This window comes from Heliangelus exortis, chromosome 26 (assembly GCF_036169615.1).
Source record: "Heliangelus exortis chromosome 26, bHelExo1.hap1, whole genome shotgun sequence".
In the NCBI taxonomy this organism is placed as follows: Eukaryota; Metazoa; Chordata; class Aves; order Apodiformes; family Trochilidae; genus Heliangelus; species Heliangelus exortis.
In genome coordinates, this window is record NC_092447.1 from 1,877,569 (window position 1) to 1,901,188 (window position 23,620).

Below are 23,620 nucleotides of genomic sequence, written 5' to 3' on the forward strand. Positions count from 1 at the left end.
CGTCTTAAAGGGGAAGGTGTGCTTGCACCCGCCTGCTGGGAGCCTGTTCCTCCCCCAGCACCCTGATTTTGGGTGCAAGGGGCTCAGTTGGTTTCTCTGCTGCCTCCGGGCACCCCACTGATCACCCAGGAGCTGTGCTGGGGAGCCTGAGACAAACGTGTCCCAGCTTCCCTCCCACCTCCCCGGCACTGGGTGCCCTGAGCTCTGCCACCTGCTCTGCCCCTTAATGCCTCAGTCCCTAAGCAGGGGAGAAAAGGACCATTGTTCAGGGGCTTTGAGCAACTGGGGAGCTCCTCAGGACTGGAGAAGGAGGAGGAGGAAAGGCTCCCTCTGCCTCCAGGCACTACAGGCCCCTGCACCCAGTCTCCCTTGCTCCAGGCCATGGGTGCTCCTGGGATGGTTGCTCCTGGACCTCTGGAGCCACACAGGGTGCCCCCTCACTGGGGGTCTCCCTCCTGCTGCTGGAGCCACAGGTCCTCATCTGCCCACCCCAAAACAAGCAGAGACAAACACGCATACACAGCACTCTTCTGTTCAAGCTAAAATTTATTCCTGCACAAGTCTCCCTTGTACAAGACACTTCCCACCCACCTTGCTTACACAGTAAACAAGCCACCTGCCAAGCAGCAACACTGCCCCAGTCCGGTACCTGCCGTGGGCAGCCCCTCCATCCTGCTCTGCCCTCTCCTGAGCCCCCCCAGCTTGCCCCAGCCTGGGTGGGATGCTGGAGGGTGCTCAGCCTGTGCCCACAGGGCCAGAAAGGGGGGGAGCAGGACGGGTTGCTGGGTTGGACATAGCTGCCTTGCGGGCTGGGGCTGGGATTCTGCTGGGTCGGGCCCATCTCTCCTCCTGTTGCACCTCAGGCAAGGCAGGATGGGGAGGAGAATAAATTAGAGAAAAGGCTAAAAAGGCCACTGGCATTTGCTAGCTGTAGGACAGAGCAGCAGGGCAGGTGGGGATGTGCATCCCCAGGCACCCAGGGGGGCTCCTGATCGCAGGGGGAAGAAAACCCCAATTGCAGATGGTCCTGGAAAGCCACTGTCCTCCTTCTCCTCCACAGGACAGACATTCCTGGGCAACCCCCATGGCCTCCCGCTCCCCTAAATGGTTTAAGGCACCGTCGTATGAGGAGGGAGGTAAAAACCTACCCAAAGCATCCCCCGGCACAAGTCCTTGGAGAGCCAGGAAGCAGTGAGGTGCTCCAGGTTGAGCGAAGTCCACTATAAATACAAATAAATTCCACAAAATGTTCTCCTTCCTCGTGTCCGTGAGTCTGGGCCTGAACTCAGGCTGCTTTGAGGAGTGTGCATGGGGCAGCTACTGGGGACGTGCTGCCTGAGATGGGATGGAGGAAACTGATGGGCCAGGGTCCTTAGCAAAGAGGTTCAAAAGTGCCAGGAGGAGGCCAGGAGCAGTTCTTGAATCCTCTGGGATGGCCAAGCCGAATGGGAGTGCCAAGAAGCCAGGAGTGATGAAGGAGGCTCTCCTGGGTCCCCAGCTCAGGGTGCTCCCCCATGGGAGAAGAGGTCCTGGCTGAGTCAGTGGGACAGGCAGACCCATGTCCCCCAGAGTCCCTCGCTCAGCATTTTTATTACACACCAACAAAAACCAAAACAAAATTAAAGGAAACAAACAAAAACAAAACAAAAAAACAAACAAAAAACCCCCCACAAAAAAAAAAAATAGAAAAGAAAATAAAAAAAAAGAAGCTAGAACATATTCTAAGGTAAAAACCGAATGCCAGTGACCAGGAGGTGCCTGAGCTGCCTGGGCCCTGCCCCACCACAGGCTGCCCTCCTCACTTGGGAGCTGGGGTGTCCTTGCCTGGGTTCTGCTCCCAGCCACCTCCAGCCTCCCACTGCAGCCACCTCGGGGTCTCTCCTCTTCACCTCCCTCTTGCACCTGGGTGGCAAAAGGCTGAAACCTGCAGGGGCTGGATCTGAGGGGTGACACAGGGGTCCCCTGGGGATGCCAGGCTGGCTACATGCGGGAGGAGGGGTTGGCCAGCTCGTAGAAGAGCAGGTAGGCATCACTGCTGCGGACGTGGCTGGATGACATGGGGGTGACGCTGCAGAGATGGGGAGATTGTGCTGTCAGCAACAGGGAGGAGGCACCGGGATGCTCTGGGCAGGGTCTCCCCACTCCCCCCACCCTTCAGCCCCCCTCAGCCTCACCGGGAGTCATTGAAGCTGTGCCACTCGCTGGAGATGGGGCTCTTGCAGTAGGCGGTGTAGTGTCCCCCCATGGTGGTGCCCGAGTGGTTGGAGACAGCGTAGAGGTTGTAAACAGCATGGTCTGCAGGGAGCAAGGGCAGTGCTCAGCCCTGCCCCACTCTCACCCCCTCCTAACACCCCAGCACTGCACGGGGACCCATGAGGGACCCAGCCTGGAGCCCAGCAGGGAGGGCTCAGCACTCACTGCAGCTCTGCGAGGCAAATTCCCGGAGGTCGAGATCCTTCAGCTGGAAGTTGACAAAGGTGGTGAGCTTGCTCGCTCGTATCCTGGCCTCTGAGAAGCGTTTCAGGTCTTGGGGTGCATGTCAAGGAGAAGAGAGACAAAGGAGAGCCTGGCAAGAACTGCCTGTCCCACCCCCACCCCTACCCCAGCACCCCTTGGCCCCATCTCTCTGCCTGAAGGATACGAAGCACCAGGATCTTGGGGAACTTCTGGATGCTGAATTTCTTCGTGCACCTCGTCCTGGCTTTGCAGCGACAACACGTCTGTGGGACACAAAAAAGCATGGGCAGGAGGAAGAGGGCAGAGGGCAGCCTCACCAGGCACAGAGCCCACAGTCCTGGCAAAACAGGCATGGGGGGAAAAGGTGCCCATCCTGCACCAGGCCATGGCCACGTGGAACCATGCCCCAAACCCCGTACCGGTTTCTCGTCCCCGTCCAGCACATCCTCTTTGGTGAAGAGCCGTAGGCAGTCCATGAGGGTCACCTCCCCGTAGCCTTTCTGTAGAAGTCCAGTGAACAGAGTTTCACTTTGTCAGGGACAAAGTGTGTGGGGCAAGGGTCTGGGGGGTTGTTGGGGACCCCTTACCTTGGGGATGGGCAGGGACAGGTCCCAGAAGGGATCAAAGGCTGTGGAGCAGTAGCCGCACTCACTGCAGGTCAGTGAACTCTTCAGCTGCCCCACAAAGAGGTCTGGGTGGAGGTGGGATAAAGCAGGGTGAGACCCCCAGGTGCCAAGCTGACCCCCAGTCCTTCCCTTTCCCTTTCCCTTTCCCTTTCCCTTTCCCTTTCCCTTTCCCTTTCCGTTTCCTTTTCCCTTTCCTTTTCCCTTTCCCTTTCCCTTCCTCTTTCCTTCCCCTTCCCTTCCCTTCCTTTCCTCTTTCCCTTCCCTTCCTCTTTCCCTTTCCCTTCCCCTTTCCCCTTCCCTTCCTCTTTTTCCCTTTCCCTTTCCCTTCCCCTTCCCCTCCCCTTCCCTTCCTTTCCTTTTTCCCTTCCCTCCCCTTCCCTTCCTTTCCTTTTTCCCTTCCCTTCCCTTCCTTTCCTCTTTCCCTTCCCTTCCTCTTTCCCTTTTCCTTTCCCTTCCCCTTTCCCCTTCCCTTTCCCTTTCCCTTTCCCTTCCCCTTCCCTTGCCCTTCCCTTCCCTTTCCCTTCCCCTTCCCTTCCTTTCCTCTTTCCCTTCCCTTCCTCTTTCCCTTTTCCTTTCCCTTCCCCTTTCCCCTTCCCTTTCCCTTTCCCTTTCCCTTTCCCTTTCCCTTTCCCTTCCCCTTCCCTTGCCCTTCCCTTCCCTTTCCCTTCCCCTTCCCTTCCCTTCCTTTCCTTTTTCCCTTCCCTTCCCTTCCCTTCCCTCCTCCCCCCACAGCCCTGCTCACCACTAATGCGGCTGTCCTCCCTCTCCTGGTACCTCCTCCACATCTGACGGCTCTTCTCGTCATCACTGCAAGAGATGGGGAGTGGTACTGAGTGTGGCCCCCATGACCCAGTCCCTAGGGACCCACATGGTCACTGGGAGTCCCCGGGCTTGTCCACGGGGATTTTCCACTGCCTCCATCCCCACCAGCACTTACGGGAGGTGGTCCAGGGTGTCCGTGTTGGGCCGTGGCCGCACCAGCACCCGGTTCACCTCGCTGTGGAGCCCATCAAGGAGGAACCGCAGGAATTCCTGTGCATCCTGCTGGCTGCAAGACACGGGGCAGGGCTGGTGAGCAGAGGCAGGGGCTCAGCTCCCCCCTGCCAGCCCCACACTGACACCTCTTACTTGTATCCGACGAAGCGGGGAGCGTATCTCTGGATCTGGGTCTTGAACTCGGAGGGGCTCACGCTGTCGTTGGGGGATGAGGTCCAGAGCAGCTGCATAAGCTTTGCAAATTCTGTGTGTGGAGAGGGAGCTCAGTGGCACAGATAACCCTGGCCAGCTCTGGTGGCACGGCTCAGCACCCCACCCTGGGGTCCCCACAGTTGGTGCCATCCCCTCCGGTGACTTCCCGCTGGCTGGTCACCCGCACACAAGTGGGTGGGAGTGCCCCAGGACGTGGGGGTGGCCCAGGGAGCAAGGAAATGCTGCAGGGAGGTGGTGTAGGGCTGACACGCTGCAGGGCAGGGGGTGACTGAGGGTTACCTGACATGAGAGCAGTGCGCATGCGGCTGTTGTTGTTGAGGTCCCGCAGGTACTGGTTCTGCAGGCAGTAATCCCGCAGCTCCTTGGTGTTGCTCAGGCACTGCAGGATGGAGTTCATGAAGCACTGGGGGAGGCAGAAGAGAAAACCATGGCAACGGGAGGCAGAGGAGGCAGGCGGTGGCAGGGGGACACCTGGGGTGGGTGGGCAGAGGATAAGGATGAAGCAGTGCGGAGCATGGGAACCCCTTCCTCAGCCAGCACTGCTGGGAGTGGGGTGCAGGGAGGTGCTGGGGCGAGAGCGTGGGTTGTGGGGGCGAGGAGAAGGGACAGGGCTTCTCACCACCCAGAGATGTGCCTGCAGAAGAGCTCAGTGTGAGTTGGGGCCACAACTGGGGTAAGCACTCACCGTATTTCCAAGGTTTCGCAGACCAGTCAGCCCCTGCACTGCCTTGGAGCTCTGCAGAGAGAGGGAATGGGGTTCAGATAGTGCCTGGCACGGGGTGGCCATGCCTGTGGGCAGCCCAGTGAGGCCACGGTGCCACTGGCATCCACCAATAGCCAACCCTCAAGTGCAAGCAGAGGCCCCGTCCCTCTGTGGGCACCATGGGCAGAGCCAGCACCTCAGCTGCTCTCTGCACCAGTTGCATGCAGAACCATGGCCCAGGAGCCTGCAGGGAGCCACGGCTGGCCTGCCCCATCCTGCTCACCCAGCTGCTGCTGCTCAGCTCCCCGGCCCAGGCCATGCACAGAGCTCAAAGTCCTCCCAGGCTGATGACACTGCTGCCCCATGCCCTGGGTGCGGGCCCCCCCACCCCTGCTCCCTCCCCTTGCCAGCCCTGCACCCCAGGCAGCAGGGGGGTGGCAGAGCCCCACGCCTGCCCCATGGCATCAGGAGATACACAGCACCCCATTGTTGTGTACCCCGCTGGGTGTTCCTTCCAGGACACCCTGCACAAGCACAAGCAGAGCCCAGACTTTGGCACAGCAGCTTTGTGGGATGAAGTCCACCTGGGAAAGCCAGGCCCCAGGCATTGCCACTCTTTGCTGGAGAGGTCAAGAGCACTGAGGGGTCTGGGGGGACACAGAGGGTTACCCCTCCCTCACCTAGTGCAGGACACTGGCTGCGGATGGGGGTGAGTGGTGGGAGCACAGGGGTCTGTAGGCAAGCCTGGTGCAGAGGGTAGTGGTGGGGCAAACCTCCTCAGAGCCCTGCACAGAGCAGGGGTGGGGGGCAATGGGGTTTTTGAGGTCAGAACGCTGATCATACCCCCCCCAGGCTGAGCAGGGTTTTAGGACCCTCAGGCAAACACCTCAGTGGTGAAGAGGGGGAGGAGGAGAGGAGGGGAGGGGGCTCAGCAGCTCCAAAATAGCAGCAGCTGGTGTGTGTGTGTGGGAGGTGCTGAGCACCCAGCCCTGACAGCAGCCCAAAATAACCCAGATCCAGTTACACGTGCTCCTTAGCGACGGTGCAGACATCACCCACCACAGGGGGGACCCTCACCAGAGGGAACTCAACCACCTTGTGTGGGAACATGTGGCTCTGCTGGACTGACCCCTGAGTGCCACGCAAATGTCTCCTCGGTGCTCAGCACACAGGGGTGCCCCCAGCTGTGGCTGCCGTGGCTCTCAGTGCTGGGGGGTGGCTGTGCAAAAGTGCCAGGCAACCACACTGCTTATCCCTGGGTGAGGACCCCCAGGCCAAGATCCAGGCTCAGCAGGATCACCAGGATCACCAGGGCAAGGGATGCCAGCAGACTGTGGCAGGGAGGGTAGCAGCAACTCCAGGGAGCTGCCCCAGTGTGCCTCTGACAACCCCAGTAGATGCTGCTCATCCAGTTGCCCTAGCTGGGCAGCTCCCACCATGTGCCACGAGGGACCAGAGAGTCCTGCCAATGTGGGTGCAAACCTCCCCAGGGATCTGGCATTGTCTCACTGCCTGACCAGGCCAGGACCTGGGCTGCCCTCCCAGAGCCCAGAACACCCTCAGGGGAGGGTTGAGGCTGAAAGGGAGGGAGTCCGGGTGCTCCCACACCAAGCCTGTGTGCACTGAGGTCTTTTTCCCCCCCTGGTTTTCCCTCCCCTGGGTGACTCAACTCCAGCTAATCCCCCTCGCCCATCCAGGGCTTTATCTAGGACACGGCACTGCTCAGAGGCGGCGAAGGAGAGATGGCTCACGCGGTGGTGGCTGGGGAGTCCCTGAGGCTGCGCTGCAGGAGGGGGGGACAGGGGATGGGGACAAGGGACAAGATCGGTAGTGTCGTGCCCCACCCGGGTCCCCATGCCAGGTGCCAGTTGGGGCAGGAGAAGAGCTGAAGCAACCAGAATTACATAAGTGCAAAGATCTTGCCCTCCCTGCCACCCCCCCACCCCCACCCCCGGCAGAGATCTGCCCCTGAGGCTCTGGAGACAGCCAAGCTCAGGCTGGTGACACTGCCATGGGGCTAGCGTGGCCAGGAGACCTCTCCTTGCAGCTGGTAGGCTGGGGCACCGGGACTTGGCCAAGGTCACCGCAGGGGCAGGGCTGGGAGAGGGACCCAGGTGTCCCGACACGTGCTAAGCCCTCTCCCTGCCCCTCCTGCAGGACACCGGGGCACCCCGGCCCCAGGGCCAGCCAGGACGGGCACCCCCCCCCCCCCAGGCACCCCCTGGGATGTCGAGGGGGACCCCACTGCTGCTCGGGTGAGAGGACAGGCGCTGCCCCTTCCCCACGCCCCCTCCTCTGCCCCCAGGTCGGAGGGCAGGGGCTGCGGGCAGCCGCGGGGCTCCTACCTTGGTCTTGTTGAGGACCAACCCGACGAAGGTGGAGACCAAGAGGGACCCCGGCATGGAGGTGCGAGGACGCAGGTCCTTGTGAAGGTCGGGGAGCGCGGGGGGCTCCTCGGGCAGCGTCACTGTGTAGGAGTCCCTCATGATGGCCCCGGTGGGCACGGCGAGAGGACGAGGGACAGACAAGGACGGGGGGCTGCTGGGGGGTGCCGAGGGGGCACCCCTCGCCCGGGGCCAGCTGGTGCCTGGGGCACGGGGTCAGGCGCTCCGCTAGCGTTCGGCAGGGCAATGCCGGAGCCGGTGCCGGCTGCGGGGCTGACGGCACCTGAGCGGCTCTGACATCAAATGGGAGGAGAGGCGGCAGTCGGGCTCCGTGACGGCCAACCCCCGCCGCACCGCGTGGTACGGCCCAGCCTGCAGCCAGGGGGGCCCTCGAGGGGCGGCCGTGCCCGCCGGACGCGCTGCCGGCACACGGAGCCTGGCAGCGGGGCCTGGGGGGGCTGCAGCCCCGGACCCCTCCGCCCCATCTCGGCGGCAGCGCTCCCCCCCCCTACCCCGGGACCGTCGTCCCCCAGAAATGCGTTGGCATCACGGGGCTGGCGGCACCGTGCTCCCCCCCCCCCCCCGGCTCCCGGGAATGGGGCTGCTGGGATCGGCCCCACGCGAAATCTCGGTGGGAGCTGGGCAGGGAGCGGGTCTGGCTCAGCCGGGGGTCGTTCACTAAATCTGTCTGGGTAAAACTGCGATGCCTCACGGCATGTGGGTGGCTGTGCCCAGCGAGGGGTCCGAGAGGGTTGGGGGGCTCCCGGGCATGACTCGGTGCCAGGCTGCCGGGCAGTGTCATTTGGGGGAACTGAGCCATGGCAGACAGTGCACACCTCCCCTCTTTGGGGGCTGCATTAGCACCAAGCTGGGAGGGGATGTCAGTGCCTTCCTTCCTTCCTGTGTGCCCTGTGAACAGCAAAGACCCCACCTGGAGTCTTGCCTCTGAGCACTGGGTAAACTGAGGCACAGAGCAAGCAGGGCTCTGTCTTTTCTCCTGCGTCAAGGGCAGATGCGGAGGTTGGCAGGGAGCCCGGGTGTCCCCTGCATCCCAGTCCTGCATCTCCCTCTGCTTCACCTCTCTGACCGCAGCAGGGCGAGCAGCTGAGGCTTGCGACTGCTGCTGCTGGTGCCCCGGTGTCTTACCTGCCCGCCCCGGGAAATTTCCACCTAAAACCGAGGCAGGCAGCAGAGCCGGGCTGCGCTGAGGACAGCCAGACTCCCAAGCCTCACCGGCGGTGTTGGAAGCACCGAGCAGAGCCTGCTTTCCTCTCATGCCAGCCCTCACCAATATATACCCCAAGCCAGAACCAGAGCCTGATGTTTGAATCTAATTGCTGCCGATGCAGCCTCCCCTGGCCGCGGTGAGAGCTCGGCGCAGCCAGTGGAGGGGCTGGCGGTGGGGGGGGGGAGGGATGGAGACTATTTTTGGCACCAGCAAAAAATATCTGAGGAGGCATCTTGCAGCGTTATTCATCTGCAGGGCCAGGGCTTTTTGCATCACAACAGGATGCTTGTCGTAATCCCTGCTTGCGTGTGCGTGTGTGTGTGTATATATATACACACCCTGTGGTGTGTACACCATACACAGGCAGGGACACAACGTGCACAGGGGGCTGCACACCCCTCTCAGCCTCACACGGACTGCGTGGGTGCCCTGCAGCACACTCCCACAGCCTGGCAGCCTGGGCCCCAGGGCCATGGCACAAACCTCTGTACCCATGCCAGCCAGGGCTCCTGCCACCCTGCCCTGCAGCATGCAGGGTAGCCCGTGAGCAGGATTTGACCCGGTGCACACCCTGCCCCAAGCACCATGCAAGGTGCTGGTGCAGCACCCTCCCTGGGGATGTGCTGTGCTGGCAGAGCCCGTTCTTTGCTCACCCCATGTCCTGGTGATATCAGGCACCCTGAGCCAAGGACCAAATTGCCCTGGAGCCAGAGCAGCAGGCGGGCTCTTGGGGCAAGGCTGGAGCAGCAAAGAGAAGGATGACCCCACCGAGGAGGCATCACTCAGAACCAGCTCCTTGCCCTCAGCTGTTCTTTCTGCAGTAGTGACCTTCTGCCATGGGCAGAGGTTGCCATGGGCCGGGTTGGCACCAGCAAGGCAGGCAGGGTGAGGATTGGCTGCAGGCCAGAGGTGTCAGCTGCTCAGGATGGGACTGCAGGGAGCTGCTGGCGATTTTGTGGGTGGCTCTGGCCTTCTGACCCTATGTTCACCCAGGGTGGTTAATGGGGCGGCACAGCCGGGAGCCAAGCGTGGCCCTGCGTGGCACCGGTGGCTCAGCAGGCACAGACACTCACTGCAGCTGCACACAACCTCCCTTGGCCCTGCAGGATGGTAAACTGAGGCACAAAGTGATGATGTGAGTAGGCACAGATGGGGGCACCCTCCTCCCTGGCTGCAAGCTCATCCGGATGCTGATGCAGAGGTGGGAAGTGGCTGAGGAAGAAGGGATGGGAGAAGGCTCTGTGAGAGCCCTGCCATGCCCTGGCTCTGGTGGGAACAGGTGCTGCTGGCACTGCCCTCGGGGGTGGGTAATGGGGCAGAACCAATGGTAGTGCCAAGGCATCAACATGTGCTTGTTTCTGGCACGACCACAGGTGCCCAAGTCTGGTTTATGATCAGTACATTTGCTTCCCGGCTTGGGAAAGGGAGGAAAAAAAGCAAAGGAGTGGAAAATGGCAAGTGTGCCCATCAAAGCACCAAGGAAACCTAAGCCAGTGTCACTGATCCAGCTTCCCGGACTGTCCTGGCACAGATGCCCACCCCAGCACCTTGTGCCAGCTCCCAACCCCTGCTCACCTTTGCCACCTGTCAGCTCTGTCTTGGCAGCATTTCCCTGCAGCCCACAAGACCAACTCAGACCCTGCTGCCCCATGGTGTGTGGTGCAGCTGGTTCTGGGGTGGAGGGTGCTGCTTATCCTCCTGTCTTGGCAGATGACAGTGGGGCAGAGCCACAGGGAAGCAAAGGGCAGGTCAGACCCTGCACCGGGGCAGATCAGCCTCTACCATGAGTGAATGAAGGCCAACTGGAAAGAGAGCAGGAGACAACACGGGCAGAGCCCGACCAGATCTTGGAAGGAAACCTGAGTGGAAAATTACCAGGCTGCTCCCCTGTGCACCCAAGCTGGTCTGTGTGCGTGATGCCTGCTCCTGGCCCGGGCTGAGGCTCTGGGGATGGTGCAGCACCAATTGCTGGTTCACCCCAACACCTGGGGCACCTGCCCCTGTGAATGATGCTGTACAGAGCAGCTACTGCCACACAGAATCTGCTGCTTCCCTGGCTGCCATGGCCCGTGCTGGGGCACAGATCCCCAAGATGGCAGCAGCAAACCGTGCCAAGGATCAGGCATCAAAGGGCATGGGGAGAGGTGGGAAAACCTGACCAGCAGCTGGGCACCAAGTCACTCTGCTAGAGCCAGCACCAGCCAAACCTGCCTTCCCCAGCTGGGTGAGCAGCCAGCCCTCTCATGTCACCTTCTAGCTGGGACAAGACAGCAGGACACCCTCTTCAGCCCCACACTGGGCTGGGAGGGAGCAGAGGACGGGGGACGTGGGCAGAGTCATCTGCATGGGGACAAGGTGCCACCATGGTGTACATATGTGACCACACACAGACGTGTGCAGCCATATTGCATGCAGGAGGGTGTGAGCACTCCCATATGTGCCACCACCCACTGTCACACACATGTACAGAAAGGTCCTGCCAGCACGGGGGCACCCTCAGCCTCACAGCACCCACTGTGGAGCCCTGTGAGCTGTGCTCCCAGCAGTGCTGGGGAGTGAAGAACACAGCCCCACAGAGGACACCTGCCTGCCCACACAGGGCTGTCTCAGCAGCTCTGGCCAGGAGTGCTGTGCCAGCAAGGGCAGCTTGGAGAGTCAGCAGCATGGCACAGATGCAGAAACTGAGGCACAGAGCAGTGCATCGAGATCCCCAGGGAGAGCCCACGAGATGCACCCCCCCATCCCTGGCTCAGCACAGACCAGATACCCCACCACATCCTGGATTCATCCCCCATCCCATCCCAGCTTCATCCCCCACCCCATCAGACACCACGTACCGTGGGGTCCCGGGCGGGCGCGTCGCTGTAGCCATCACTCCTCTCGCAGGGCTGGCTGGTGCAGCGGGGGCCCGAGGGGGGCAGGGCAGAGCCCAGGGGGGGCTGCGAGGGGCTAAGGGGGCCCGTGGAGAAGCTGCTTTTCCTCCCGTAGCTCTCCAGGTATCCGCGGACATAGTCAGAGTGAGCAGCAGCCTGGTAGAGACCCTGCAGGGAACCGAGCTCCTGGTGGCCCCTGGTGGGCGAGTAGGCAGTGTCCGAGGTGTGCAGCCCCGAAAATTCCCGTGCCAGGTCTGAGTGGCTGATGGATTTGTGACGGCTGAGAGGTGACGTGGTGGGCAGGTAGGCTGGGAGGCTGCTGGGCCCCCCTGTGAAGGTGTAACAGGCACCCCCACTCAGCCCACCCCCGGGTGAGCGGGGCTGGGTGCGGATGTACGTGGGGCTCAGGCGGATGCTGGAGTCGGGGTAGAGGGGCAGTCGGCTGCTGTCGTAGCCACTGGTTGGGGACAGCCCCATGTGGTGGTACCGGGGGGAGCCCAGGTAGCTGGATTTGAAGCCAATTTTGCTGCTGTCTGCATAGGAAGTGGACACAGTAGATCCATATGAGGTGTAGGAGCTGTGGCCACCGGGCACCTTGCTGTAGGTGGTCTCGGCATAGCGGGATGAGTCCACGTATCGCTTCAGGGTGGAGGAGAGCTGGGACATGCTGGAGGATGGGGTGCAGAGGGCTCTCCGGGAGGCATCGACTGCAAGCAAAGAAGCCCATGGTCAGCTTCCACATCCCAAAGTCAGCACAATGTGACACTGATCACCAGCATCCACCCAGTAGCTCATGGCTGAGACAGGCAGGGGTAACTGACTGATCAAGCCAGCCCAGCACCTTCCTCTGCTCATCCAGAGTAAGCATCAGGGCTTGGTGAGGTGCTGGCCTTTTCCACCTTTTCACAGCTAACACACACCATGTTTGGCTGAGAGGTAAACTGAGGCAAGGTCAGGAAATGAGTGCAGGAGTCCTCGCCATCCACCCCTTGGTGCCCAACACCAGGTAGTGGGTGAAGACTGATGCAGCCACAACCACTCAGCGGCCTTCAGGGGCTTGTGGGGACAGCTGGGGATGCCCTCATCCAGGAGCCTGGCCACCCAAGCACCCTGCCAGCCCCCCATCAGTCATCCAAGCTGAACAAGTGGGCTCTGTGCCCCTCCCAGCCAGGCAGAGCCAGTCCACAGGGTGGGAAAAACAGCCCAGTACTCAGCCTTGAGAGGGAGCTGGTGGCTTCTGCCCCATGACACCTACACGAGACAGGAGATGAGCATAGGAGGGACAGGAACAGTGTCCCCCAGAGCACATCAGAGCCAGCCCGGAGCTGGGAGAGGGCAGCGTGGTAGTCAACAACTTCCTGCACCTGGAAACGCAGGCTGTCCAGGGATGGAGGGAAGTTTTCTGCCGGCACACAGGCTGATGGCTGCTCCCCTACCTGTCCTGGGGGCTGTTGCTGGTACCGGGGCGGGCAGGACCCCCGCCGGACTCCTCTGTCCTGGAATTGCCGGCGTTCAGCTACCCGGTCCCTTCCCTGGCAGGATAGTGGCTCATGTGGCTCGGAGAGTCTCCAATCACCCGGGAGATGACCCTGATTCAGAGGCTTTTCCCAGCCCAGCCGGGGCGGGCTCTGGCCCTGCTCCAAGCCAGGAGGTGACGGAGACCGTGCCTGGCCCGGCCCTTGCGCAGCTCCGGCAACACGCAGGGGGCAGCCAGGCTTGGGGTGCCGGATCCCCAGCCAGAGGAGTCACCACAGCATCCTGATCAGAGCTCAGGACTCCCCGGGGATGTCTATCACCTGTCCGGAACCTCCCTGCCTCGGCCAGGACCTGTGTGCCCTGCATTTTCCATGTAAGGCATCCGAAACCCATCCCCGTGACACGGGAGCAGCAGGAAGGAGCCGTGCAGAGCAGGGATGAGTCCCGTGGCTCCACAGGCCCCGGGGGTGATGGGTGAGGTGGCTGTGCTGTCAGCCACCCCTGCCCAGTTAATCCCAGGGTGGAAATGCCCTGGGACTGCTTCTATGAGGTGGTGGTGAGAAGCACCATCCAGTCACCGTGGCCTCCTGGCTGGCAGCCTGGCTTTTTGGCCATCTGGCTGCATCCCGGTTGCTGTTGTTATTGCCCAGGGAGCAATCGTCCCACAGAGGAGAGGAAACTATTTACAAGCAAGAGCAAGGTGGAGTGCACAGACCTGTTTGGGAACAGAGGCTGAGAGGTGAATAATCAGCTCCCAGGCAAGTCCTCCACAAAACACCCAACTCCTCTTGGCCAGGCAGTGGCCACCCTCACCTTCACGGGGAGGGCCCAGAAGTGGTTCTGCCAGCCAGGATTCAACATGAATGTGGAGAATTTCACTCAGAGGGATGTGGGACCCCAGCCAAGGAACTGGCACCCCCCACAGGCACCAGTGTGAGAGCAATGGAGGCCCTGGGCTCCCAGGGAGCCAGCCCATGCCTGGCTGCCTGCCTTGCTGGTATGTGGAGCAGCCTGGCATGGGGGGACCTCTCCCAGCTGCCTCTGCTCCCTATCATTTTATCCAGGAGATAGGATCTGGGCTCCAGACAGGTGCCTCAGTGCCAGTTCATCCCCATGCCATCACCCAGTGCCAGCCATGCCTATAATTTCTCATAGCGCCCTGGGCCATCACCCAGTGCCAGAGGTGCCCGTCCCCTCCTGCTGTGCCATGCCAGCACCAGCACCACAACAGGAGTAGTTCCCCATGGGTGTGCACAAGGTGCATCTGACCCGGGAGAGCCACTGGCTCGGGACTGGGAGGGCAGCAGGTGCTTTCTGGCAGCAGGACAGAGCAAACATGTGCCCTGGAGATGCTGGGGATCCGATGGCAGGATGTGGGGGTCAGGAGGAGGAGCCTGCCCCAGGTACCGCAGCTCTCCCATTGGCGTTGTGGGAAGGAAGGGAACTGAATTCTTACCATGGAGCAACGTCGCATCTGCTAGGACCGCCTGCGCTGCCGAGTCCTCAGAGTCCCCATGTCACATCAGAGCCGACCCCAGGGCTGTGGGAGAGCAGAGCGTGCCAGGACCCAGAGGAGCCGAGGGAGTGTGAGAAAACCCCGGTTCCTCCCAGCGCTTCCTGGCCCCTCCCTGCCCGTAATAGTGCTGAGCTTTCCTGCTGCCTGGCAAAGCCCTGGGGCTGGCACGGCTGAGTCAGGCTTTCTGCACCCTCATCATCCTCCCAAGGATGTCTGTCAGGGGAAGCTGAGGCATAGGAATGTCCGGTCAACCCTCACGTGGCCAGCTGGCAACCAGCATCAGGGACCCGGGAGCCAGGGCACCTTGGGGCTGCCGGGGTGTCATGCCAATGGGAAGCTCATCCCAAAGCTGGGAGGCAATCCCTGGAGGCAGAGGAGCAGACCCCCTGCTCCTTCTCCGGCTGCTGTAGCCCCCCTATCTGTGGCCCTGTGGCCCGGTGGCAGCTGTCCCCCTTGGTGGCCCTGGAGCCCCAGGGCAGGCTCAGCTTACACAGCATTGGCTCCATCCAAGGTGTTGCAGCACAGCTGCTTCTCGTTTACGCAGGCTTGGAGCTCTGTCCTCTCTCCTCTGAGACACAATGTCCCAGCCCGGAGGTTACATGGGAGCTCTCAGCCCACAACAGCAGAGAACAGGAGAGGGGGAGGACTCTCTAAGAAGCACTTTGCCTGGTCCAATCTGCGAGTGGCCTGGGGTGGAGGGGCTCTGCGTCCACCTGACAGGCAAGGGATCCCTTTGGGGCGTCTGCATTTCCCTCTAGGAAGGGTGTCTGTGAGCAGCCGTCGGGTGAATGTGCTGCAAAGCATTTCCTCCTTGCAAGGGGCTGAAGTCACTAGGAAGTGCCCCGAGTCAGCAGATAGAGACCCCAGTGCCCTGGCTGCCTGGCAGCCCTTCTCCCAGCCCTGCTGCTGTACTTGGGGAGAAGCCCCCCTGGCTCCAGCACTGCCCCCCCCACCCTCCAACTTGTTTGCACACCCCAGAGAGACAGGACCTGCTCAAGGTCATGCATGTAGCTGGGGCCATCCTGGACTGGGCCCTTCCCCAACCAGCCACTGGGCCTGAGAACCCTCCAAATTCACCCCACATGTGCTGGGCAGGGAGTCATCACCCTGGACTCACTCTGTGCTGCTGACACATACCCACTCGGCTGCAGAACCTGCTACTCACAGCTCCTGGGCCACCCCCCAGGCAGTAAAACCCCAAACCCACGGGGGAACCTTGACGTAAGACCCAGGGCATGTATTGCTTTGAGGTCTGCGGGTGGAAAAAAAGAAGGGACCCCAGGGAAGCACCTGAGCAAAGGGCTCTGCCCATGCTGGGGGACAAGGAGATTGCCAGGGAGAGCAGCTTGTTGGAGGAGAGCTGCCAAGTTCCCGTGTGTGAACTCTGAACCTGCTCTCCAGAGATGCAGAGACTGTAAACCTCTCCCCCCATGGTTTTACCCATCCGGAGGACACGGGGGGCAGTTTTGCCAGCACCTCTGGGTCTCTGGTGTTGCAGCCCCCCTCCCCGGGGCACCCCCTCCACTCACCTGCCTGCGGGTCGGGTGCGAGGCACGGCGGGGGGCGAGCAGCGGGTGTTGGGATGATGCCCACGGGGCTGAATGTGGGGAGAGGATCCTGGCTCCCCCGAGCTCTTCCTTTGGGGCTGGAGGAGAGTGAGGGATGCGGAGGGGCTGGCAGCACCCAGCCCTTGGCAGGGGACAGACCACCCCCCAGCTCAGGTCCTCCACCCTGCAGGGAATGGATGCGATGGCCGGAGGGGGCTGAGCCGAAGGGCTGTGGGGCCACATAAAAACACCACCACAGATATTCATGGCTCAGGTTACCAGCTAGATAAATATAGTGACTTTATCTGACCTCACAGGGCGTTGAAATGCTCCTCTCGCATTCCAGCTTCTGGAGGCTTAAAGGGGACGTCAGCCTGAGGGGACTGGTGGCCCATGGCAAGGGGTGTGCTGGCAGAGGGGCTGTGGGAATGGAGAAGGATGACTGAGAGTCAGAGTGGGAAGGGGAGAGGCTTGGGAGGGTGACGGGACTCCAGCAGGGAAAGAATCGATGGAGGATTCATAGAGGGAGCAATGTGGGACACAACTTGATGTGTGTGGCAGGGAGGCAGAAAGAGGGGGTGTCCATGGCTGCCAGTAGGGTCTGGAGCAGAGCATCAAGGTGAAGGGAAGAGGTGGTCTGGGTTTTGCTCCCCTCGAGGCAAGACTTAGGGAAAAGGGCCCCTTAAGATGGAGCTGGCATCACTTAAGCTGGTGATGCAGGCACAGGAGCACCCACCCCTCATGCCTGACCCACCCAGGACAGCGTGGCCTGGCTGTACACGGCACCTGGGCGGCTGTGACTCAGTGAGCACCTGCCAAGGATAATTAGGAGGGATGCAATTAGGGTGGCATTTTCCTCCCTCCTGCCTGGCTCCAGCCCTTAAACAGGGAGGGCCACGCGTCTGGGTGTCACTTTGGGAGGCTGCTGCAGGGTGGTGTTAGGGGATGGTGAAGAGGCCCCACTCCCAAATCCATGGGTGAGTGTGTTCTGCAGTCCCCACCTCTCAGGATGGAATGTTGGTCCTGGGCAGGGAGCAGGACATGGCTGCTCCAGATGCTCTGGAGGATGTGGGAGCCCCTGGCACCCTCAGAGGTAGTACTCAGGAATGGGCATGCAGGAAGGACCTTAGTATGAGAGACACACCACTCCAGGGGCAGGAGAACACCCAGCCCCTCTCCCACATGTGCTCCCACCCCAGGAATTCCCACCCTGGAGGGTGGCTGGGCCAGGACCAGCCCATGATGCTCAGTTGTACCTACCTTGCTTTTCCATGGGTGGCTCTGGGAGCAAGAGGGGATAGGGATGGGGACAAAAGTCTTGGGTGCAGGGGTCTGTGCTCCAGGAGGGGTTCACCCTCCCCAGGAAAGGCAAGTCTGGCTGCTGCTTGCTTCACTCCACAGGGTCCAGGCTGCTGGAGGCCTGGAGGGGGGCACGGTGGGAGCTGCTTGGGAAGGACGTCCCCCCTGTCCAGGGGGGTGAGGACAAAGGCTGTCCCTGCCCTCACTACCCTGCCATGGCCCCTTGCCCCACCGCCTCACACACGGCTCCAACACACAACCTAGGGTTTTATTGTGCAGACAGAGGAACACTCCTGGAGGAAAGGGATTTTTTTTTTGTTGTCGTTGTTGCTTTTTGTAGGGTTCTATATTTTTTTCTTCTTTTTTTTTTTTTTTTTTTTCATTTTCTTTCCCCCCCCCCCTTCCCCTTAACAGAATTTCTTTTATGACAAGCTGTGGAAACAACTATAAATGTTCACCAAAAAAAAAAAAAAAAAAAAAAGAGACTTGAGATGCATCCGCGCTCTGCCGGCTGAGCTCTGCACCTGCCCCAGTGCTCACCAGCAAGCCCAGGGAGCTGGGTGACACCAGACCTCAGCTATACACGGCCTCAGCAGCACTAGACAGCAAGCAAGCAGGCAGGAAAGGGCAGGGAACAGGCAGGGGAGAAGGAGGCAGCTCAGGGGGTCTGGAGAAGAGCGAGGAGAGGGGGGAAGCTGCTGCTGTGGATGGCGCTCAGCGGCGGTGGCACAGCTCAGGTGGGGCTGGCGTTCACCCCAGGGACAAGGAGGGTCCTGCCTGCATCTTCCCCTACCTCTGTGCCACACCCCGGGGTCCCCAGGGCCATGGGGATAGGGCTGGGCTGGCAGAGGTGAGCTGTGCATCCTTCTCCCAGCTCTCGGTGACCCCTGGGAAGCTCCTGGACTTAAGGAGGCAGTGGCCAACAGCTGGGCTGCCCTCAGGCCCTCTTCTGCTCTTAAATGGAGACAGGGAAATGCTGAAAGGGAGGAGGGAGATGGGAGGAGGCACATGGGCTTCTCCCAGGGACTGGTGGAAGACTGCACTGGAGGAAGGCTGCTAAGCCTCCTTGGGTCCAGGCACCGGGACGTGTGCCATGAGGAAGGATCCAGAGCTCCCAGATGTTTCCTTGGGGAAGACAGAGTGAGAGATCCCTGTGGTGACCTTGGGATCACACTCTCATAGGGAAGACCCATCCCCATCAGCCTGCCTGGATGCAGCTCTGAGAGCCTCTGGGGTGAAGGTGGGGCTGTGGCTAGCTCAGAGAGGCTCTGCTTGCCTCCACTGTGAGCGGGTGCTGGCAGCTCTCGTCACAGCTAAGGGCTGGTCCCCAGGGAGATCAAGTGGTGTCTTGGGCTCAGGCAACCCAAAGGTACCTGACGATGTCTGGAGAAAGCCTCACTTCCAGCTCAGCTGTAAAAAAACAGATTAGGAAAAACTTGCTGCCAAAGCACACTTCCAAGGAGCTCCCTCCCAGTGCCCTAGAAGAGCCTGAAGGAGGCAGGGGCATTTGTTGGGTGTCTCCAGGACCTGCTCCCTTCTCTCCTCCCAACCTGCCCAGGTCCAGTATCATCCCATGCCTCCCCTGCTCCTTCTGTCTCTTCCTGCTTGATTTAAGACAGGACTTGCCTGGTGTCCCCTCCCAGTCACGGCAGCTTGGGGTGACTCAGGGCGAGGAGGCAGGCTGAGAAACCAGTAAGCCATGAGGGCAGGGTGGGCTGGGGATGCTGGCAGCCCCATCTCCTCCAGGGGCTGTGGGCACAGCACCCAGCAAGGGGACCCCTCACACCCTCTCGCATCACCTCTCTCTCTCTTCTTACCTGCCAATCCAGCTGGGTTTTTTTCCCCCATTTGAGAACAGGCAAACCCCCACAATTAAAGGGTCGGGAGAAGTGTGTGGGGCCGAGTCTCCAGTATTCCCAGCAGGAGCAAAGCAGCCAGCCTGCCCAGCGGGGAGGTGTGATGGGGAAGCAGTGCTGCCTAGCAGAGCCACCATGCTTCGGAGCGGGGCAGGTGTGCGTGTGATGCACAGGGCACAGGACAGTGGTCAGCGTTAGATATACGGCTTATATAGAGATAACACAGAGAGAGAGGTTCCCCTTGTTCCAAATGGTTCAGCTTCTCTTCCCCGGGGCTGCGTTCTGGCAGGGGGAGGCGGGTGGGCTGGGGTACCGGGTGTGTGCGTGCGTGCGCCTGCGTGCGTGCGGGTGCCTGCGGGTGCGCGCTCCTCGTTTCACAGGGACACGAAGTCCACGGCTTGCAGGAGAGGCAGGGAAAGGAGAAGCAGCAGCAGCCACGAAGTGTTCTGGATCAAGAGGCTGAAGCCGGCGCATTTCTCCAGTTTGTCTGTGAGGGAGACAAGAGGCAGAGTGAAAATCCCTCAGGAACAGGGAACGCTTCAGGCTGGGTGTTCCAAGGGTTATGGGGACTCAGTTTCTTGCCTTTGCTCTGACACCAAAGTGCAGCAAGTCCCATCCTGGCTCCACACCTGTTTCCCCTCCTTCCTTGTGCCCAGTAGCAAAGCTTTTAGGGGCACAGAGACACCAGGAAGAACAACCCTGCTCGTGCCTCACCAAGGTTACAAGGGGATGGGTACAAGGGATGACAAAGGGCTCTGCCTCTAGAGGATGATGCTGAGGGATGCGTGTGGAAAATCCCCACTGTGCTCCTGCTCCAGACCAGATGCCTCTTCAGTCCTTCACCAGCAGACTTGTCCCCTCTGCTGGGACTGACTATGAAGCATCACCTATGGGATGACACCAGGGCAATGTGCCCAAGGCAGTGCCAAAGGAATGCAAGGGGAAGCAGTCTGAGATGGGGCAGACTGAGGGTATCTGTGTGGCTGGCTGCTCTCCTGGCAGTAGGAAGGACATGTAAGGGTTGGGAAACATTTATGGCTCTCAGGGAGGATTTTGGGACACCAGAGGGTTCATGGTTTCCTCTACTGGCCCCGTGAAATCAAGAAGCAGGTGGGAGGGGGGGACTGAGGCCAGGTAGCACATCTCACCTTTGATGACAGTGATGTTCTTTATCTGGTTGCCAGTGTAATCGTTGGTAGCCTTCAGCTCACACATGTAGACCCCCTCATCACTGGTGGTGAAGCCCTGCAGGTAGAGGCACACCAGGTTCTTGTGCATGGTGACGTTGGCTCGGCTGCGGTAGATGTTCTCGGAGACGCTGATGGTGCTGTGGATGACGTGCTTCCTGTTGTCCTTGGTGATGCTGAACTCGTAGGTCAGGGGGTTGCTGGTTTTGTTCTCATAATGGCAGTCCACCCGGAGGCTCTGGCCCAGCAAGCAGGCACTCAGGTCCTTGATCATCTGGCAGTTGGCAGCCTGGAGAACTGGGGAGAGACAAACGGGGATTAGAGAGGGAACAGTGGGCACTGAGGGTGCCTGTGCAGCCTCCTGGCCTTTGCCTGGCTGCTCTGGGCTGGAGAGCAGAGAGGTGATGTGTGTGTGCCAGCTGTACCTGTCAGGATGACAGCAATGCCCACGGTGGGGTTCATCTTTCCACTGAGGTGCCCAGCTGTAGCTGTCACTGAGAAGGGAGCCTGGACAGGGAGAAAGAGAGGTGGTTAGGCACACATGGGTGGGCACTTGGTGGTGCAGACATGGGCACACGGGGCACGGGTGGGCAGGTGGCCTCTCCTTGCACAGATGATGCTCTACAGCCTGCTCCTCATCGTGATGTCTGAGTCACTGCACAGGGACCAGCTGGCCCTGTGACACGCTAGGGATCCAGGCAGTGTGTGTCAGGCCAGCTCTCTCTCCCCTGTCTGGATCCCCCACATTAAAAGAGCATGACACAGACCTCCAGCTGCCTGCCATGGGGCCTGTGCGTGCTGCCTTCCCCTCCACCAGGCTGGGTGCCCAATCAAGGGACAGACAGGAGAAATCAGGATGCACTCTGCTGCTTGCCCACCGTGTCCAGAGGACTGTGGCTGATGGTGATTGTGCTGCCAGGTGAGGGACCCTCCCTTGGCACCAGTGGGTACCCATCCTGCCAGCCCCCCTGCAGCTCCAGCGGGTGAGCTCAGCAAAGATGACTCATTGCAATGCAGTGAGGGAAAGGGGCCAAGAGCATCGAGAAAGAGGGAGGACACAGCAGCTGGACAGAGAGCCAAGACTGCTGAAGGATGCCACTGGGTCTCCAGGGGCTGAGCTGAGCTTCCCCAGCCACAGGGTAGAAGGGTTTTGGGGTCACAGAGTCCCCCCTGAGTGCCCAGCCCTGTGCCCCCCTCCCTTTAGGCTGCCTCCTGGTCTGTGTGGGTACAAGGATGGAAGATGTGCTGTCAAAACCCCAGGGGTGCTGACAGTCCAATCCAGCTGAGAGGAATCAGTTAAACATTTGCAGCCCAACCAAGCAGCCACATGGGGCATCCAGCTGCAGACATGCGGAATGGAAGGAGAGGGTGAAGGACACCCTGAGCACTCTGCAGTCAGTCCTGCAGACTGGGGATGTGGGGCCAGGTCCAACAGCAGAGGTGAATTAACCCCCCCTTGGGTCTCCAGGCTGGCAGAGGGGACAGCAGACCCATAATTTACTCCCTTTGAGCCTGGCTAAGCATCCAGGGAAGAGCTGGGAAGTGCCTGCACCGCAGCCAACTGGAATGTCTTTTCAGCATTTTTTTGGTCTTTCATATAACATTTTGAGAGGAAATACCAAAACCATTTGCTCACTCTGAAGCTGTGGAAGATGACTGTGTCCACAAACCTGAACCCTAGCCAGGAAAAAATCTCCCTTCTGTTTGGTCTTCCCGACCAAGAGGTTGTGAATGGGGGCAAAGGCTTGATGGAGGTCATCCTGAGTCTCCTCTGGGGTCCTAGAAACTGGCCTCTGTACCTTTCTTTGTCATTTCTCAGCGCCACCTCATCCTTTTTAAATGTCCTGGGACACCATCTAGGTCACAGTCAAGCTTTCCTCCAGAAAATCAGTGCAAATGAGCTCCCAGAGAGGGGGGGCTTTCCCCCATCGATGTATAAAAGCATTCTTATCTCCTAAGCTCTGAGTTCACAAGCCCCTGGATCCCTCGTAGCCCTCCTCTCCTCCTGACAGTGCTGCCAGGAGCAGAACTAACCAGGTAATTCTTGCTCCTGCGTGATTCCAGAGGCTTTGTGAAGGGAGCAGAGGATGGCTCCAGCCCTCGCAGACCAAAGCTTTCTTGTGAGGGCTCTACCACCCGCCCAGGACCACCCCAATGTGCCCACCAGGATGACAAACAGGCCGTGGAGAGCGGCTGGCATCGGGGAAGAGGAGAGAGAGCCAGACGAACGGGCTGAGCCCCTGGCAGCGCTCGGGAGTGGCTGCAAAAAGGGGGGGGGGGGGGGGGGCCTGTGGGGTGTGTGCGTGCTGCCTGCGGGTGTGCAGAGAAAAGCAGCGAGGCAGGATGAGGATGCACCTCTGCCCGAGTTCTGCGAGGGGCAGGAGGGGTCGGGGCTCCAGCTGCCCCCCGCGCAGGGCTCGGCCACGCGTGTGGCACCGTGTGGCAACCGGAGGAGCGGGACGAGGCTTGCGGCACAAGCGTGCGCACAGGCGTGCCGCAGTCCCCATCCTCCAGGGGAGGGGAGCAGGGGAGCATCGGCTACCAACGCCAAAACGCTCAGAGCATCTCCCTCGGTGACCGCGACCCTCCACACCCAGCCCCTCCTCGGCGGCCGGGCTCGGGCAGAGCATCCCGCCAGCCGGGCAGGAACACGAGGCTTCCCCGGCCTCGCCGACCCCCCCTGGGGGCTCCGGACCCTCCTCCCCGCGCCGTCCCGCAGGGTCGCGTCAACCCCCGGGGGACGCCCGGTCGGCGGAGCCGCAGCGCGGAGCCGGGATGGTGGGGCTGGGGGCTGCCCGGGGTGGGGGGCTGCGGGGGCAGGGGGCTGCCTGGGGTGGGGGTCGGTGCCTACCTGCCCGGCGCTGTCCGGTGCTGCCCGTTGCCGCCGGGGCTTCCAGCGCTGTCCGGTGCTGCCCGCGCTGCCCGGTGGGGCTGTGGGCGGTGCGGCGATCCCGCAGTTTGGGAAGGGATGGGCGGGCGGACCCAGCAAATCAGTGCCGGGCGGCGTCACGCAGGGTCGGCCCCCGGCCCTGCGGTGTGGGGGGAGGTGGAGGTGGGGGGGTGGGGGGGGGCTCTGTCTCTGCGGGGCTGCCCCTGCCCCGGGATGCGGCTGTCACGTCCCCGGGGGACTCGGCCCAAGCCTGGGGCGCGGGTGGGGTGCGGGGTCCCGGAGGAGGGAAGCCCCTCGGGCGGGGATGAGGGTACCGCCAGTACGACCCCTCAGCCTGGCGGGGCTGGGGCACACACCCATACAGGGGGT

At 61.1% G+C, this 23,620-nt stretch overlaps 2 protein-coding genes across 4 annotated transcripts; both read right to left on the reverse strand.

Annotated features, from left to right (window-relative positions):
- Positions 1-528: 528 nt before the first annotated feature.
- Positions 529-16,266, reverse strand: USP2 (ubiquitin specific peptidase 2). Of its 2 annotated transcripts, XM_071768938.1 has the most exons (14): positions 16,002-16,266; positions 14,413-14,496; positions 11,445-12,187; positions 4,978-5,028; positions 4,572-4,695; positions 4,212-4,323; positions 4,021-4,131; positions 3,826-3,890; positions 3,045-3,148; positions 2,877-2,957; positions 2,642-2,720; positions 2,419-2,526; positions 2,175-2,295; positions 529-2,068 (listed from the first exon to the last, which is right to left on the reverse strand). In XM_071768938.1, the coding sequence occupies exons 3-14, from the start codon at positions 12,144-12,146 to the stop codon at positions 1,981-1,983; spliced, it is 1,746 nt and encodes a 581-aa protein (XP_071625039.1). In that variant the 5' UTR covers positions 12,147-12,187; positions 14,413-14,496; positions 16,002-16,266; the 3' UTR covers positions 529-1,980. The 2 variants fall into 2 exon arrangements, with proteins under 2 accessions (XP_071625039.1, XP_071625040.1); XM_071768939.1 differs by lacking the exons at positions 11,445-12,187; positions 14,413-14,496; positions 16,002-16,266 and adding an exon at positions 7,341-7,782.
- Positions 16,267-17,565: 1,299 nt separating this feature from the next.
- On the reverse strand, positions 17,566-23,330 carry THY1 (Thy-1 cell surface antigen). Of its 2 annotated transcripts, XR_011730649.1 has the most exons (5): positions 23,213-23,330; positions 20,787-20,868; positions 20,323-20,658; positions 19,136-19,661; positions 17,566-18,728 (listed from the first exon to the last, which is right to left on the reverse strand). XR_011730649.1 is itself a non-coding variant. In XM_071769031.1 (4 exons), the coding sequence occupies exons 2-4, from the start codon at positions 20,821-20,823 to the stop codon at positions 19,549-19,551; spliced, it is 486 nt and encodes a 161-aa protein (XP_071625132.1). In that variant the 5' UTR covers positions 20,824-20,868; positions 23,213-23,330; the 3' UTR covers positions 17,566-19,548. The 2 variants fall into 2 exon arrangements, 1 of the variants encoding a protein (XP_071625132.1); XM_071769031.1 differs by having other exon boundaries at positions 17,566-19,661.
- Between the last annotated feature and the right edge of the window lie 290 nt (positions 23,331-23,620).